Source organism: Patagioenas fasciata, chromosome Z, assembly GCF_037038585.1.
Source record: "Patagioenas fasciata isolate bPatFas1 chromosome Z, bPatFas1.hap1, whole genome shotgun sequence".
Lineage (NCBI taxonomy): Eukaryota > Metazoa > Chordata > Aves > Columbiformes > Columbidae > Patagioenas > Patagioenas fasciata.
The window spans coordinates 74696607-74714407 of record NC_092560.1 but is presented as its reverse complement, the minus strand read 5'-3'; the positions used below and the strand labels follow the sequence as shown (position 1 = coordinate 74714407).

At 46.1% G+C, this 17801-nt stretch overlaps 1 protein-coding gene across 1 annotated transcript in view; it reads right to left on the bottom strand.

Moving 5' to 3' along the window:
* Positions 1–17772, bottom strand: part of LOC136115017 (myosin-IIIb-like) — a 28170-nt gene extending 10398 nt beyond the window's left edge. The window contains exons 1-20 of the mRNA XM_065860821.2: positions 17613–17772; positions 17477–17542; positions 17264–17394; positions 14098–14200; positions 10976–11078; positions 10361–10517; positions 9923–10025; positions 9529–9657; positions 8204–8312; positions 6886–7002; positions 6371–6471; positions 5838–5924; positions 5601–5666; positions 5164–5277; positions 4016–4127; positions 2360–2406; positions 1984–2046; positions 1587–1706; positions 613–698; positions 318–365 (exon numbers count right to left, since the gene is read on the bottom strand). Coding sequence (XP_065716893.1) covers positions 318–365; positions 613–698; positions 1587–1706; positions 1984–2046; positions 2360–2406; positions 4016–4127; positions 5164–5277; positions 5601–5666; positions 5838–5924; positions 6371–6471; positions 6886–7002; positions 8204–8312; positions 9529–9657; positions 9923–10025; positions 10361–10517; positions 10976–11078; positions 14098–14200; positions 17264–17394; positions 17477–17542; positions 17613–17738 — 1988 coding nt within the window. The 5' untranslated portion in view covers positions 17739–17772. The remainder of the gene's footprint in view (positions 1–317; positions 366–612; positions 699–1586; positions 1707–1983; positions 2047–2359; positions 2407–4015; positions 4128–5163; positions 5278–5600; positions 5667–5837; positions 5925–6370; positions 6472–6885; positions 7003–8203; positions 8313–9528; positions 9658–9922; positions 10026–10360; positions 10518–10975; positions 11079–14097; positions 14201–17263; positions 17395–17476; positions 17543–17612) is intronic.
* Positions 17773–17801: the final 29 nt, after the last annotated feature.

Below are 17801 nucleotides of genomic sequence, written 5' to 3'. Positions count from 1 at the left end.
TGCCATACTGAGTTCAGGGACACCCTCGATCATTATTGTGACTCCCCAAATAGAGTACATTAGCCAGTTTTTATTCCACAGGATAGCAAGGCTTTAGAGTAATTGAATTGCTACATAGCGATACGAAAAAGATTTAATCCATAATTGTACTAAATGCTTTTTAAACATTAACTGTCCTTGCCTAGGGATTTGTGTTCCACATCACCACAAAAACCCCTCCTCACTTTGTTCCTTTTACTCAGCTTGTTGTGCTACTTTGAGAGCAAAAGTCTCTGACGAACAAACTGGAATTCACATAACAAAGGAAAGGTTCCTACCTTTCTTTTGTAAGGGGAGTGTCTGGTTTAACTAGAAGAATTCCATATCTGTGAAAAACAAACCAAATCAGTAAGATAAGAGCCCCATCCTGGATGTGCTGAGGTGATCCATGCCACCCTCACAGCAAACGATAATAAATCACTGTTTTCCCCACTTGGCCTCCCACAGCAAATGACCCCATGATCTCAGGGACATGGACTTTAAAGAGGCTGTTTCACTCTCTCCCCATATCTGGTTTCCATGGTCACTTCCCTAGCAATATATAACAAAGAACATTCAGAGGTTTTAATAAACCTTTCGGCAAATTCCTCAAACGAGGGTCTCCAGGAGAAACCATCTCTTCGGATACGGATTGTTTCCAGCAGTCCATTGTACCGGAGCTGAAGCAGCACCACAAAGAGCGTCAGAGAAACAAACAAAAACAGGCCATTAGGACATCAGTTAATTCCTCTGCAGCCAGATATTCCTTTATTCAGCCCTGAACTTCCCTAGTTCAAAATGAAAAAGTTTCTTTTTGAATACATTTCCTTGGTTAAAGACTGAATTTACCACTCTGATGAATAACCACACTCCGTTAGAAGCTGGAAACCATAAAAACCAATGACAGAAATAACTTCACCTTCTAGGCATGGGTACTGCTTTGCCTCTGTCCCTTCAAGGATAGACTTTTACTTCCAAATCTGGGCAAAGAAGTACTTTGAGGCACAGATGAACTTCCTTCTTAATCCTATCCATTCCTATATACATAAAACAGGCCACAGAGCTTTCTGAGCTCTTCTAATCATTTTCAGTACTCTTTGAAGCGTCTGGACCTCAGACGTGACACAATATCCAAAGACAGTCATATCGGCACATTTCAGATCCTATCACAGTGATCCCATCTTGGCTCCTATTCAGAGTTCCCCTGGCTGATGGGTGAGAACAGTCTCCTCCGGGAAGCAGCATTTTTTCTGGAGTACTGTCTGTACCAGTCCTCATCCAGGAGATGCAAAGATGAATCCTAGTGCCTGACAAGCAGACCTCATTGCATTCATGAAAAAGAAATGGGAGAGAACTAAGACTGCAAAACCTGGACCTAGCAGTCTGTGTCACAAAAACTACCAAGTACCCAGAACCTTTACATGCATAAAACATATGCCTACTTTTTCTCTTGCAAGGGGAGACTCAGACCAGTCAGTTTCTGGCTATCTCCACATCCTTTCAGTGTGGTCTGCCTTCTTCCCTGAGATGTGGTAGAAGTACCCATGAAAGACACTGCTTTTCCTCACCTGCAGCAGCACTACTTGGCTGTCCACCATGCCTGGCTCCTTCTGGCTGTTGGGCTTTATACAGCGCACAAAGTGCGGACTGGCAGAATACATCCTCTCCATGAGCACCATCAGGGAATGCTGGTGATGGCAGAGAAAGATCAACAGTCCAGCAAGGCAAAGCGCTGCCAGAGCCCAGCATGCAATATCCCACAGCAAGAACTGTTTTCACACCCCACAGCAACTTCCAAGGCTCCCATAACAACTGGGTCACTCTCACCATGATCAGCTGTGCTTGACACCCAGAAAAACCCCTGTCGACATGCTGGATGCTTTAACTATGCTTAGCAGCTTGGAAGCTCTCACTGAAATATCACTGCACTCATCTCAAGGGCACTGCAGAGCAGCAATACTTTACCCGGAACTGAGCTCCAGCAGATTGTTTTCGTGTGCTGTTGAACTTGTCTACTCCTGGTATGATCTGAAACAAAACACAAGCAAAAGATCACCCCTGGAAGAAGTGCTTGATTGCCATCCATAGAGCTCTGCTGGAAGGCAGATGGCAAAAAGAGAGAATGGATTTTGGGGGAGGGAAGACAAGTTAAACATATCAGCAGAAGCAAGCAGAAAACCTGGCGAAAAACAAAGAAGAAATTGTTGCAAGCAGATTGCTGTCTGCTCTTATTTTCAACCAATTCCTGTCTGCTCTCATTTTCAGACAGTTTCTCAAACAATAAATATAAGGTAACTATGCCATCATTTATCAGTTGCCACGTGGACCTGAAATTCAATACCTTGGCTTTCACATGAGGCATCAGTGTCCCCGTCCTGGAGACAGTGGCTGTAAGAACAAAGACAATAGTTAATTTTGTACCTTTGCTTGCAATCAGGCATGTCTAAACATTCAAGCCTCACTACACACACAAGTCTCCTACAAATACTGAATCACAGACATGCATTAGGTTTCATCATGTGGAAACAGAAGGAAAGAGCTACAGAAAGTGGAAGAAAACACAAATACATGAAGCATACAAGGCAGGCAATATTATTTTCTGCCACTGAGAAGACAAGGCAATCAGGTTATTGACCTTCAAAAGAAAAGTCATCAACGGGCATCTAATAACACAGAAAAAAAGTACAGACAGCAAATGGGAAGCTTACCAACAGCAGTCAACACAGGACATTATAGAAAGTCAGAGGGCTTAAAACTAATTCACTGACAAGATGAAAAATTCAGGGAAGCTGAATTTACTGAAGGATCTAATGACAGTCTTGCACAACCTTGATGCAATTGTCTCATGTGAATCATAGAATCACAGATTGGCTGAGGCTGGAAGGGACCTCTGGATGTCATCTGGGCCAAACCCTTTGTTCAGTGGAGCCACCTGGAGCCAGCTGCTCAGGGCTGGACAACCAATCTGAGAACATGTTATCTCTGCTGTTTGTGAACTTTCAGAGTTGGGACTAGACTAAGCATCTTCAGTAACAGTGTGTAAGTGGTAAAGAATAAAGATACTCCTGAGCTGGAAAACACAGTGTAGAATAGGAATAGGAATAGGAATAGGAATAGGAATAGGAATAGGAATAGGAATAGGAATAGGATAGGATAGGATAGGATAGGATAGGATAGGATAGGATAGGATAGAATAGAATAGAATAGAATAGAATAGAATAGAATAGAATAGAATAGAATAGAATAGAATAGAATAGAATAGAATAGAATAGAATAGAATAGAATAGAATAGAATAGAAATTAATCAGCTACTTGTAAGTCCCAGAAAGTGGCATGGACTGTAGAGCACAAAAAAAAAATGTAACTCTGCACCAGAACCACTGTCTTCACCTATATGAATTCCAAGGAATCATCCACCTGACTGTTCTTTAAATGTTTGCTTTCATAGAAGCCTTGGAGACTCTGAGGCTTCATCAATAACTGGAAACAGGGAGTGTACTGGTGGGAAAATAAAAATGCATGACTCAGAGTTTTTTAACAAGTTGCCCCTGAAATACAAAATGTGTTTGAAAATGGTAACCTCCTCACTCATTGCTTGTGGCTTTACAGCACTCTGTTTTCAGCGTGAAGAGCCAGAAGCTATGACCTTGTCCAGCTTCATTTCTAGACAAGAACAGAGCATATGGGAACGGCCATTGGAGACAGTCCTGCACTGGCCCTGGAGAAGATGGGCTATCTGATCTGAGGGAAGACATCTGAGCAGGGAATAATTCTCTAAAAAAGGATACAACCTGCCTTGCTTTCTGGAGGGGAACAAACAGCTCGGACAGCCCAGTATATGCCAGCAGCCCCAGTCCAGGCTGCAGCTTTCCCAGAATCTTTCTGGAGCTGCCGGCTGTGAAACATCCACAGCACATGAGCCTCATCCCCACATGCAGTTCTTGCCAAGGTGGGTCTTGATTCATGTGGGATGCTTTATCATAGCAGAGGGACTTGCCTGTGAACAGGACACTGAGCAAGGGGGTGATGCTGTTGATGAAGAGCCCATGGACGTTGGCTGGCAAGGTGTCTCTGTTCTTCTCTAGAAAGCCCTCAGCAGCATATTGTACCTGGAGGAAAGGGCAGCAAGTCACTAGGGCCAGCAGTGCCCACAGGTTTGCTGTGAAAGCCACCTCCACAGCTTGCCAGGAGCAACTGTTAATACTGAATGTGCACTCGCTAGCACATGAATTTTGTACACTGTCTGCCACATGGATTTTGTAAATGCATATGCACCCCGTTCAGATGAAAATCCTGAGTAACAAAACCCTGCAAATGGCACTGAGGCATCAGAACTGCAGCATAACACTGAGATATCCACCTTTTCTTGTTCTTCTTTTCCAACCTTTTGTCATGCATCCTGTTGTTTCTCTTGCTCCCTTCCTTTCTCACCTCCAGCTTGCCACTCTCCTTGCTATGTTAGGTCTTAATTTTTGTAATAAAGAATGTCACCAGTAATAACTTAGTCCAAAATGGTGAGATTAGATTACTACATTGCATACTACAATGACCTGAACTGTCATGTCATCCCCTGCTCCAAAAATTATATTTAATCAATCCAACATATTTGGGCCAGTGTTTTCAAAATTGGTGGCAGTAAGGTTGCATGCTATAGTCCTACGCCTCAAGCTACTTAGACACCATTGAAAGTATAAATAAGCATCTCCACTTTCAAAACGTTAAGTAACTGTCTGCTCTCACTGTGTTCCCCAGTGTTTGCAATAAAATAGTGACTGCTGTGCCCTGGAACCCTGCAAGTAAAGGTAAAGACTGTCCTTTGGTTCTGCACAGTGGATGCAGGGCTTTTATTTTATAAGGGGCTATTTTAAGACTAGAGCTCCAATAGAATGACAATGAGTACAGCAGAATATTCTAATAACCTATGCTTCCCAAAGGTAGCCCCACTTCCCTCAGGGGTCCTCTTTTCCTATAGCTTCTACAGAAATCCAAGGGAATCCTTTTAGGCAAATCACTGGAAACACATCACTCTGCTACTATCATTGTTGGACCATACACTCCTTAACATCAAGGCCTTATTTATCAAACAACATAAATACCCACTCTTACATACATTACAACAGTTTTCTTCTTGTAAACAGTACATACTTTCCCAGCATAGTGAGCGATGCTGAAGCCCAAAACACGGCCTCGGCCTGGCTGGAAGTGTAAATTCCCTTTGAAGGTGTTGTTTAGTTTATCCACAAATGTCTTATCAGTTGCCTGCAAGAAAGCAGATTTCATATTGAAACAACAAAGCTGCAACAGAGACCTGTTCAGGGCACACAGAAGCAAAATAAAGCATTATAAGTATCCTTGGCTGTGCAACAGTTTAGTACTGTACTCTCTCTTTGACTCTCCACAGGGATGCCAATATCATTAGAGTGTCCCCGATCTGCCTGTCCCATCTCATTAGTCACGCATGGGGACACCTCTGTTCATCCTGCTCTTTAAAGCCACACTCCAACATAAGAGCTCTCTGTGCAGCTCATATTTACTGCTACATTCCCCTCCACTATTTTCTCTGCCCTCTAGTTCATGCATACCTGTGGGAATGCACTCTGTTCATCCAGAAGAGACAGGAGCCCAAGTGGCTTGGCCAGAAGCAGATTCTGTGGGAAAAGGGACTCATTATGCACATACAAAGCAGTACAGGGCATCCACTCCCATCTATGCCCTTTGAAGAAGTTTTTCCCAGACACATCTCCTCCCCATGATAGAAACAGCAAGACTCTTCTCTTGGCTGGGTGGAGCAATTACCTTCTGTCAGCCCTCTCACTCACCAGAACAGGTTCATTATTGTTGAATGTGATAGTCTCCCAAGGCAGCTCCTCTTCCTTATAGGTAGCCTGCTCCAGCTGGAAAATGTGCTGAAACACAGAACAGAGCAATTAGAGAACGCAGCAGACTTGTCTAGACAACCCTGAACATCTTCCTTCCCACCCTGATCAGAGGACAGTGGTGTGGGTCCCTCACTCGTGGCATGAGAGGCCCAAGATTAAACTGCTGTTCTGCATGCTCATCCTAAGCCTGTCAGTCACTGATGCTGGTGCATAAAGTAGGAACATTTACTGGAGTGTAACTGTCCCTGCTCTGCCAACTTTGGTCACTACTTGACCCTTCTACTTCTTCCTTCCCTGCTCCAGTTGCTCCCCTGCCACAGCAGAGAAGGCTGCTGCTCTCTACCCTGCTTCACTAATCACCATTTCTGTCCTTCCAGGCAATAGTTTTTCCCCAAGCTCTCCCTCACATGTCAGGTAGATCAGAGCTCTGTTTTCTCTGCCACACAAGGTGAGATCACTCACAGCAGACTTACATGGTTGAAGAAGTGCTGCAGCTGCTCATTGGCCAAGTTTATGCAAAGCTGTTCAAAACGATTCACTGCGAAGTTTTCAAACCCAAAAATATCCAAGATACCTGAAAGAAGGAAAATGAGCACACCATGGAGACTGCAGACACCCACATAACTCAACACACAACTAGATCTTCCATCACCCAGCTCTTGTGGCACAGGGAAACCCCAGTCAAGTCACCAGTCTGCAATAATTCCCCTTGGAGAACCAGTTAGGAGAAGCCCCACTTCCAGCCCTGAAAGCCAGAGTGCCCCAGAACTACAGCTTTGTGGTTGCTTCAGACCAAAAAACTGCACAGAGTTGGTCAGGTGAAATCCTACAGGCTTCATGCTGCTGACAGGTACCTCCAACATGATCATGTCTTTGAAAATGGATCCCTGCACACAACCTCTGCGAAACCTCATATTGTGCCTTGTCTTCGTTGTGGCTGAGGGGCACACATCTGAGGACAGAACAGGACCAAGGAAGCAGAACTCACCTATCTCCCCCAATTCCACCTCAGGATCCACATTCTCAGCCAGCAGCTCATTGATCTTGCAAACGATCCAGCCAAATACTCGGCCATACGCTACCTTTGCAATGGAATCCCGAGCATCTGCACAGAGAGAACATCAGCAGCTCACTGAAGGGCTACAAAGGAGAGTAGGGAACACAGCACAAAAGCTGGCTCAACACATTCACCTCCTGCAACAATGTCCAGTGGTTTATGAAGCTATTTTAAAGATCAGATAAACATTCGATATCTGCCTGACCATCCCTGCCCTCTGCATGCTCACCGGAGCTTCCATTCCAAAAACCTCACAATATTTCTACAATATTAGATGTGGCATACTAGGGCACTTGTGAGACCATCTAACATTGAAAATTTGATTTCCAAAAAGGTCCAGCTATTTTTTAGAATATTCAGGGACTTTCTTCCCCTCTGCATGTCTACTGAGTATGGATCCCCTCACTGCTAAACCAAGCAAGACGCTCCAAGCTGTACTTTGAAAATCAAATGGTTCTGTTCCTCCTAGTCCAGAGCTGCTAAGTGTTTAAATGCTGTAGGAAAGAGGAGAATGCAGTTGATGGAAAATTTGGTGATATTGAAGAAGAAGGAGACAAACTACTGTGTGATGGGAGGTATATATTTTGTTGTCTAGAGACATGCATGAGAAGACATTTGGGAAACAGAACTAGCTAATTTCCCATTTTCAGTTGTGTTTTTTTTTTTTCATTTATTTTAAGCAATATCCTAGAAATTCTGGGATTTAATGACTTTTATTTATTTTTTTAATATTTTATTCTAACTGAACCTTTTTGTGAAGATTATCTTGGATTCTTATTGAAAGTGAAAATAACACCTTGCACTCACTACTTTAACATACTGCCCTTTCGTCTCATTCCTGGCCCCAATACTGTGCTATCTCATTAATTCTCTCAGTTATTTCTCCATTTACTGCCCAGAGCTCTGCACGCTGCCAGTACTCTGTGACAGGAGCCTTCCCGTCTTTTGTACAAATACCTACAATTTCCTTTTAGGCTGAACTGAGGGAGAAAACAGAGCTAATTCCTTGGTATCTCATTTAATTGCTGCAGCCTCCTGGAGATCAAACAAAAGCAGCATTCAAGGTTCTATGTGTTTGTACGAGACTAAACAGATAAACATTGATATACTTGCCTCTGTGTAAGAGGAATGAAAGGGCACAGACAGACATCCTTGTTCCCAATGAGCTGCACATGTGTGGGGTTACGCTTCCATCAAATATGGGTCAGTCTTTCTAGCCAGCACATCTGCAATTCATTATGTTTCCTACCTTCTGCCTGCTGCTGGGTGTGAAAACGATGAATCTGCTCGCCTCGGGTCACTGACATTGTACAAATAAGGCATTTTAACAGTTCATCTTCTTGGACTCCAAACTGACCCTGGGAGAGAAGAAATAGATGAGGACAGTCAATAGCAAACCCTGATACTACTGGTGGGGATTGTATTTCCCTGTGTCTGTGCGACACCCAGTGTACTGGCGTTATGATTCAGATTAAGGCCTTTGAGCTCTGCTGTAACATAAGCATTAGTTAACATCTTGCAGCACTGAGCCAGATGCGGGCTCTGAGATCTGCGTGATGCCTGCAGTGTCCAAGCTCACTCTTGTGCTCTCTCTCAAATACTTTCTGTTTTGCTCTCCCACTGCTTCCACCTTCCAGCTTCTTGGGGATCCATGCCAGTCCCTGCTGAAGTGTTTTAACGACCTACTGAACAGCACCGCACCGAGATGACTCCAGGTGCTGAGATGTCGGAACTTCAGCAGACATCAGAGTCATACGAACCCACAAGAGACAGGAAACCATGGGAACTCAGACACAACTGAACCCCTCAGTGATCAGTTTAATGGGAATTCTCCCCCTATGGGCAAAAAAAAGGAGCTGACTTTAAGAATTAAGACAAAAAGAAGCTGGCTCTTGAACAGAGTAGTTGGTTGTTTCAGGTATGGCATATTATAGAAGGGAAACAGGGAAAAAGATGGGGTGAAACCAGAAACCAAGGGTGCTGAGATTTCAAATAGGTCAAAATAAACAGATAGAGAAAAGGCAGAAATATGTTACACTTCCCTGTTCTGTGTTGTTAACAAAACAGGGTAATATATCATCCCATATAATAAAAATGGGCTGGCCCTGGAGAATATATACTTCTTGATCTGTGATAAGTTCATGTGAAATACTAGCAAGTTTAATTCCTGATAACCAACAAAAACTGGTAGCAGTTAAGATGGTATCCTTGGACAAGATTTGCCAAAAACACAGAATTAGGGTTCAGATACTGCACACCTGAATTTCTTCAAGGCATCATCACACTTAGTAATATACAACATTTGATTTTAAAAGTATTGCGTTGTATGATATCAACAAGGCACATGTGATATTGCCATGTGCAAGACACTGGTTCTGGACACACAAGAAACAGAAGCTGGGAAGTATCTCTCTGGGCATAGCAGTGAACACGAACACAGTCATGGGGCCACACTGAGCATTTCTGGAAAAACTGCTTGTTCTTCAGGAGCCTTCACACTCTGAAGCAGGAACAGCTCCTGCAGTGGGAACCAGCACCATATCCAGAAGGTTTCTATCAGCTCTTGTCACTCACCGCTGCAGCCTGCAGCCATCCCCGTGAGGCTTCACTCACTTTTACAGACCCACTGCTCTCCTCAGGCTCAAAGGTCACATTGCCCAGAGACAACACACCAGCCAAGATTGCCTGCATGTCCACTTGCTCCTAAAACACACAAGAAGGGTGACTGGAGACCTATCAGCATGTAACATGTACAACAGGAGGTCCCAGAAGTTGGAGAGGTGAGGGAAAGGCACAGGCAGCCTCTGGGAAAACGTTCCACACGAAGTCTGACAGACTCAGGTGGTTTGGAAGCAACATGAAAAATCCAGAGAGGAGACAAATAGGACTGAGCCTCAAAAGAGCAGTCAGAAAGAAACCCTATGCCTGCAGGAAGCACAGATGGAAATTGAACGGCCCCAGAACTGACCTGTTCTTGGAAGCCCACCATGTCAAGGGCATTGCACACCTCTTGGTATTTGTGCTTCCAGCGCTGAGCTACATCCTGTGTACCAAACCGTCCACTTATGTACCTGAGAAAGTGTATATCCCATACAAAACCGTCACACAATCAGCACAGCAAGTCAGTCCTACCCCAAAGGAACAAAGCAGATCAGCAGCAGTGGAGACATGAAAGAGAAATACACTCTTCCAAGGTAATGCATCAAAGAAGAGACTCCAGACCTCCCAGCTTCCAGGATGACCCATAAGATCTTTTCATGTAGCTTCATTAAGATCCCACTCCAGTTTCCATTCATTTGTTGACCTGTGCCAGGCTCCACAGGTAGGGCCACATGGCCTCCATTATGTTGCTTTCTCCTTCCCTCCCCCATCCTGAAGACTGAACTACGGTCTGCCTTTGAAATACCTGTACAGTGAAGGATCCAATAGCCCATACATGTCCTTCTCCTCTGAAGACAGTCCAGCAAACATGTAGTAGAAGATGTGGAAATTCCTCTCCCCTGCATCCTGTTGCACTACCCGTGACTTCTCTAACAGGTACTCGCTCAGCTTTGCACCTCTCACTGCACACAAGAAAGTGACAGGGTAAACTTTGGGGACATGAAGCTGACTGAGCTGTCCTGCATCTCTTATTTGGTGATAGAAGCATGGAATTGTCTAACTTTTTATGTGCAACACCCTCTAGGCTGCCCAGCAATCTAGAGGTGGGCTTCTCCATGCTTCCCATCGTCCTAGATAAGGTGTCTGCTCACTGCTTTTAGCTGCAACCAAGGCTTCTGGCACCACAGAGTATTCCTGATGCTTCCCCTGCACTGTCACTCCCATATCCTTCCTGCACCTCCACAATGTCCAAAACCCAGGCCTTATCCTACAGTGCAAGATTTTACTTAATTGCACACATTCGCATAGGGAGTCAGGTATTAAAAATTCACCCTCCACAAGTTCTGGCTACTCGGTCCACTCCCTGCAGTGCCTAACCACCCCCCAAACTAATAATTTCAAATATTGCTCTTCACTTTACCTGTGTTATTCTGGAAACGCAGCTGTATGTATTTTCCAAAGCGGCTGCTGTTGTCATTCATCACAGTTTGGGCATTGCCAAAAGCTTCAAGCAATGGATTTACCTAAAACAAATAAACAAGTAGAACAAGCACTCCTTAAATTAAGTGATTCAACCTAACTTACCCAGAAAAGTTTAACTTTAGCGTTTACTATTTAGCATTCAGTTGGAATAGGAACCACTCCATGAATACTCAAGAGCACCTATTTTTATCATACCCTGGATAAAGGAGCTGAGAGAGGCAAATATAACAAAGACCAGGCAGCATAAGACTACTGAAAATAAGCACAATCAAACAGATTTGATCTCAGTAAAATCATTTGACTTATTTAAATATAAGGTTGGTATAACAGATTTCCACAAAGCATCTGACATGACCACTAGATAATTTGATAGCTATAATACAACAATAAGCAAGGCAAATATGGCACTCAGTAGCTACTGAAATTTGTAGACAGCATAAGGCTCAGGACAGTGAATTATAAAGAAACTAGGAGAAAAATCAGATCAGCTTGCCAAACTGGATGCAAATAAGGTCAGGTGACAGTTTTTCCATATTTGATCAAAGAATGCCAGCCGACTGGAAGAACGATTATTTAGGGTACGTCCTGGGCAGTCTGCTGAACACAGCTTTACAGCATGACACTGTAACCCCAAAAGGGCTAACTTAGCTCTTGAATGTATCTACAGGAACCAAATAAGATGACTATTATTTCTTTTGTCACCTCTACGTTTTCCAAAGGCAGCTCACCTGAAGGGAACTTTTCACAGAATGTCCTGAGTTGGAAGGGACACACAAGGACCATCAAGTTCAGCTCCTGTCCCTGCACAGGACAAGCCCAAAAATCACACCATGTGTCTGAGGGTGTTGTCCAGTCTCTTCTTCAACACTGTCAGGCTTGAGGCCGTGACACTTCCCTGGGGAGCCTGTTCTAGTGCTCCAGCACCTTCTGGCTGAAGAACCTTTTCCTAATGTCCAACCTGAACCTCCCCTGTCACATCTTCCTGCCATCCCCTCGGGCTCTGTCGTTGGTCACCAGAGAGAAGAGATCATCCCTGCCTCTCCTCCTTGAAACTTCTGTTTCCAGTGAAGGAACTGCAGGCTGGGTACAAACATTGCCAGTCAAATCTTTCAGGGTCCATTAGGCCAGGCACTACACCGAGCAAACACAGCTATCCTGCTTCCTGAACCTGCTCGGGTCGGCCTGACAGTGTGACCCACACCAGCTTCAAGCACAGCCAGCAGGCCTATCAACGCCATGTTCCCACAAGGGAGCATGGGCACTCAGCTCAGATCCACCGTGAATGATATCACACTGAAATAATATGCTATTCCAGAGCCCAAAGCATCCCACAGTGTTTACATGGTAAGGTTTTGGTAGCTGGGGGTGCTACAGGGGTGGTTTCTGTGAGAAGATGCTAGCAGGTCCTCCCACGTCTGACATGGACCCAGTTCCAGCTGGCTCCAAGGCAGAGCTGCCACCTGGCCAAAGCTGAGCCCATGAGGGGCAGTGGTAACGCCTCTGGGATAACAGATTTAAGAAGTGGAAAAAACTGCTGTGCAACAGTAGCCAGAAGATAGGAGAATGTGTGAGAGAAACAACCCTGCAGACACCAAGGTCAGTGGAGAAAGAGGGCAAGGTGCTTCAGGTGCTGGAGCAGAGGTTCCCCAGCAGCCCGTGGTGCAGACCATGGTGAGGCCGGCTGTCTGTCTGCAGGCCGTGGAGGTCCATGGTGGAGCAGATCTCCACCGGCAGCTTGGGGAGGACCCCACAATGGAGCACAGCGATGATCAAAGGAGCTGTGACGCTGTGGACAGCCTGTGCTGGAGCAGGCTCCTGGCAGGAGCTGTGGTCCCATGCAGAGAGGAGCCTGGGCAACAGCAGGTTTGCTGGCAGGACTTGTGACCCCGTGGGGGACCCAGGCTGGAGCAGTCTTTTCCTGAAGAACTACAGCCCGTGAGAAAGACCTACACTGGAGAAGTTCATGGAGGACTGCCTGCCATGGGAGGAACCCCACACTGGAGCAAGGGAAGAGGTGAGGAGGAAGGAACAGCAGAGAGAGCATGTGACAAAGTGACCACAACCTCCATTCCCCATCCAACGCAGCTGCTCGGAGGGAGGAGGTAGAGAAATCGGCAGTGAAGTTGAACACAGGAAGATGGGGGAAGTGGAGGGAAGATATTTTAAGATTTGTTCTTATTTCTCATTATCCTACTCTGTTGGATACTGGCAATAAATTAAATTAATTTTCCCCAAGTTAAGTTTGTTTTGCCTATAATAGTAAATGCTGGGTGATGACCCTGTCCTTATCTCAATCCACAGGCCTTTTGTCATATTTTTCTCCCCCTGTTCAGTTGAAAAAGGGGAGTGGTAGAGCAGCTTGGTGGATGCCTGGTGTCCAGCTTAAATTAACCCACCGCACACAGAAAGATCTCTCTGGTTCTATGGAAAACCTGAAAACACAGAGTTTAAAATGAAGTAGTCCAAGAACTCATTCTGCTTGATCTATTAATGAAATGTTAAGATACGATTTGCTCAAGAAATCCCACAACTCCTTGGGGAGCAATTCAAGTAGAAATAGTTCAAACCAAAGAGACAAATACGTCTCAAAATCAGCTAGCAAAGGTGTATGAAAATAGCAAAGACGAAGTTAGTCAGTTAGCAGGTATGTGCCTGATGGTAAGTGTAAGTAGGCAAGGAAAGATGACTGAAGGCTGTGTGGATTCTCAATCCCTGTGTACCATTAAATTAAGACCCCTTTTTCTAATAAAAGTCCTTGTTTTGTCTCAGACAGGAAATTATTCAGAAAAATGTCCTTAGTCCCTTGTCAAAGAGAACATGATAAATGATCTCAATAGTTTTCTGTCATTTAAGATACCACTACATTCCCAGCAAACAGAATTACTGACCTACCAACCTTCTAATTTGTGGTCAGCTGTTTCACCATCCTTACCCACTATATTCTTATGTATCTCATGTTTTGCTCCCTGAGTTCCAGTGGTGATTCATCAGCAGGCTTTCTGAGCCCACTGCAAGCTGCTTTCTGAGCCCATCTACGAGCACCATCCTGTAAAGACCTACCTGAAGGATCTGCTGCTCCAGCTGTGAGTTGCCTTTGCATAGGTGCATTATGTGCTGCAACAATAGCTTCGTACTCTCTGTTTTCCCTGCGCCGCTCTCTCCACTGCCAACAAAAAGCGAAGGAAATTCCAGCAGCCATAAAGTATATTTGTTCTGCCCCCTATGTCCTAGTGCCCTATTGCTTGAGAGTGCTCTCTTGCCCAAGAGTTTCACAACTTTTTCAGCTGCACTACGTATGCGAATACAAACTTGCACACAGCTTCACACAGTGGGTCCCATGAGGCCCTGGTCCCTTCCCAAGGGGAATATTTCCCCATCTTCAAGGGAGTACAGATACACCCCACGCCGTAACTTCTGGATGGGGTGAACAGGACAGGCCATTTGCTCTGTTTCTTAGGAAAAAAATATATCTAACTTCCGGAACACAACCTCCTTCAAAAGTGATCTGACACACTGATTACACCAAATATGGCAGAGTCAACAGCTTCCTTGTTCTTCAAAGAGACTTTCCCCATCCACCTTATATCCACAATGGAGTACTGATCTTGAGATACTGGGGCAATCACATATTTACGTGCCTCAGCCAGCTGAGAACACGAACACAGTGCCACAGAGCTGCCCGCAAACCCGCAGCGGTGCACGTCACTCTGCCGTCACATGTGCCCGCACCTCCGCCTTCAAGTCAAACAAGCAGCACTTGGAAAGCAGAGTTTCCCCTGCCCTGGGAGGAGGAACGTACAATCAGTGAGACAACGTGTCCTTGACTGACAACATCATACTGGCAGAGAACTTCAGAGCATGCACAGAAACACAAAAATGCAGGAAATGCCAAAGTTGTACTTGAGGGCAGGTCTCTGTTTCCACACCTGACCTTTGAGCATCTGGTGTGGATTTACTGCTTCGTAGCTCCAGGTGGCTTCACGCTTGAATCAAGTATGTGTCACAGGTGGCTAAAGATCTCAAATACTACAACTAGTACCTGATCTGAACTACAGATGAGGCCATCATCATCTTAATAGGCACAAACAAAATAAGATCGTTTTTCCAGTTGAGAACGTGCTGCTCAGACAGCACCCCTGCTCAGTATATAGGATTTTTTTTTCTTTCAGTGATTTCCTTCTTCCACAAAAGCACTATTAGTCAACACTCCCATGATTCAAGCTTGTCCTTGTACCCTCCAACAACAGCTTCACCAGAACTGCAAACACCATACAGTTGCAGATGTGTAATTGCCCCAGGCTGTGAAGAAAAGCAAAGTCATCACCAGGAGACCCAAGTGCTGTACCACAGCATATGCAGGCTGTGACTAATGTCCCCTGGGACAGGGAAGGCAAGAGGAGACAGTGGAATTCGCAGCAGAAGACAACTTGATTGCAATATCACCTGGAGGCAGATGCTGTGTTCAGTGTCAGCCTCTGAAACATGCCATCCAGATATCCCAGACTAACTTGGGGAGACAAAAGAGACCACAAAGAATAATAAAGCCTGTGCCACCCCATGCTGTTCTGATGAACTGTGGTCTAACAGGAATGACTTTCTCCTCTCCCTTCACCCCAACTTTGCTCTTGCCAGGTAATCTTATTAATGAGTGTTTCGCCACTCACAGAGAGCAAAACCATGATGGCCCTGTGACAGCAACACACAGACCAGTTAACAGGGCTGCAAGATGCACAAAAGTAGTTCAGACTCTCATCTCTGAGACCACAAACTGCTGGTGGAAAACACTCAGACTGCTGACTTCTTGGCAAACACCCACAGGTTACTCTTTCTTCTCTTCCATTTCCCAAGACAAATACTATGGCTGTTCTCCATCCCTAAGAGCCCTACCAGCAGCACCTCCTCCACCTGCTAACTCCATGGCTACCATTTCATGAGAGCACTTCAGGTAACACACAGGAACTGATGGCTTGCAGGCTAGAGAAATGAGTAGGGCTGGACGCTGAAGGTCAGCTTGCTGTCCCACCACAGCATCCAGCAATGATTCAGCAAGTTATTTGCACCCTGTGTAGACTGAAAATACTGATAAAATGATCAGAAGCCCAATGTAAAGAAAGAAATATTAAATCAAACAAGCTGGAAATTACAATTTTAACTGAAATTATATTTAAAGTGTTCTCTATGATACCAAGTACAGGCAGTTAGTATTTTGAGGCTTTCTCCTTGATGCTGTTTGAAACCCTCTGCTAGTTGATGCTGTTCGAGGTTTTTCTCTACTAGTTGATGCTATTTGCTATCCTGCACAGCTTCAGCAGAACAACAGTGACATCACGGAGTGAAATGCTCGTGACACGGGTATGCTCCTCAGTCACAAGAGGTGATTTTTTTCCACTTCTAGTGCAAAGAACTGCCCATAACAACAAGATTTTCCCTGATCAGATTCCTAGAGGTCTTAGGGCACAAAACATCTGTTTTTCATTCTCCTGCTCCTTGGTTACGCATGGGAAGTTCCACTTTGGGAAAACAGGTTCTTTTAATTATAGAATCGTAGAATAGTTTGGGTTGGAAGGTACCTTCAAAGGTCATTTAGTCCAACCCCCCTGCAATCAGCAGGGAAATCTTAACCCAGATCAGGTTGCTCTGAGCCCCATCCAGCCTGGCCCTGGATGTCTCCAGGGATGGGGCATCGATGACCTCTCTGGGCAACCTGGGCCAGTGGTTCACCACCCTCAGTGTAAAACATTTTTTCCTCATGCCCAGCCCTAATCTCCTGTTTTAGTTTAAAATCATTACTCCTTATCCTACTGTAACAGGCCATACTAACAAGGCTGTCCCCTTTATTACAGCAGTTGCAGTGGGAGTTGTTTTTCCTAAGAAGAGCACTCTATGGCTTTCCCCAGGGCTGGATAAATCTTTCCAGTGACATATCCCTTCAGCAGCAAACCAGACACATTTAGGTGCGTTACCACCATCGGCAGCTGAGCTGCTCCCCAAAATCCAGCTTTGTTTGTCACATGCCTTTGTTCCCGATGTGCTCGCTGTCCTGTCTGGAAAGCAGACAGGTCGGGCAGAGCAATGCGTTACAAGCACAGCTGGGTTCTGACTCACTGGAGAAAAGCTTCCAACGAAACTTCAGCAGCGAGAGCCTGCTGGCTGCAACCCGGACCCCCCACTTCTGCCCGGCTCCGGGGAGCCCCTAGCCCGCCCTGGCCGTCCCCCCAGCCCTCACCTGATGACGATGCACTGGTTCTGAGGCCCGCCGCCCCGGCGGCCCAGCATGGCGTGGTAGGCCCGGCTGGCCACGGCGAAGATGTGGGGCGGCAGCATGCCCGTCTGGTGGTGCCGGTACCGCTCGGCGACCTGCGGGGGAAGTGGTGGCGGAGGGGTGGGGAAGGGGTCGAGGGGCGGCGGGGCCCGGCCGGCGGGGGCCGCGGGGACTCACCTCTCGCCCGTACAGCGGCAGCGGCTGGAAGGGGTTCATGGCGATGAGGATGTCCCCGATGTCGGTCTGGCGGAGAGGGGAGAGCCCGTCAGCCAAGCTCCCACCGCCGCCCCCCGCCCCGATCCCCGGCACTCACGTAGACCAGCTGCCGCAGGAACCGCTCCCGCAGCCCGCCGAGCAGCGCCGCCTCGTCCAGCTCCGCCAGCGCCGCCAGATCCCCGGCCGCCCCGGTCGGCGGGCGAGGCTCCCCCAGCGACACCATGCCGGACCGCTCCCCTGCAGCAGCACCACCCCGCCTGTCCGCCCCGGTCCAGCCCAGCTCAGC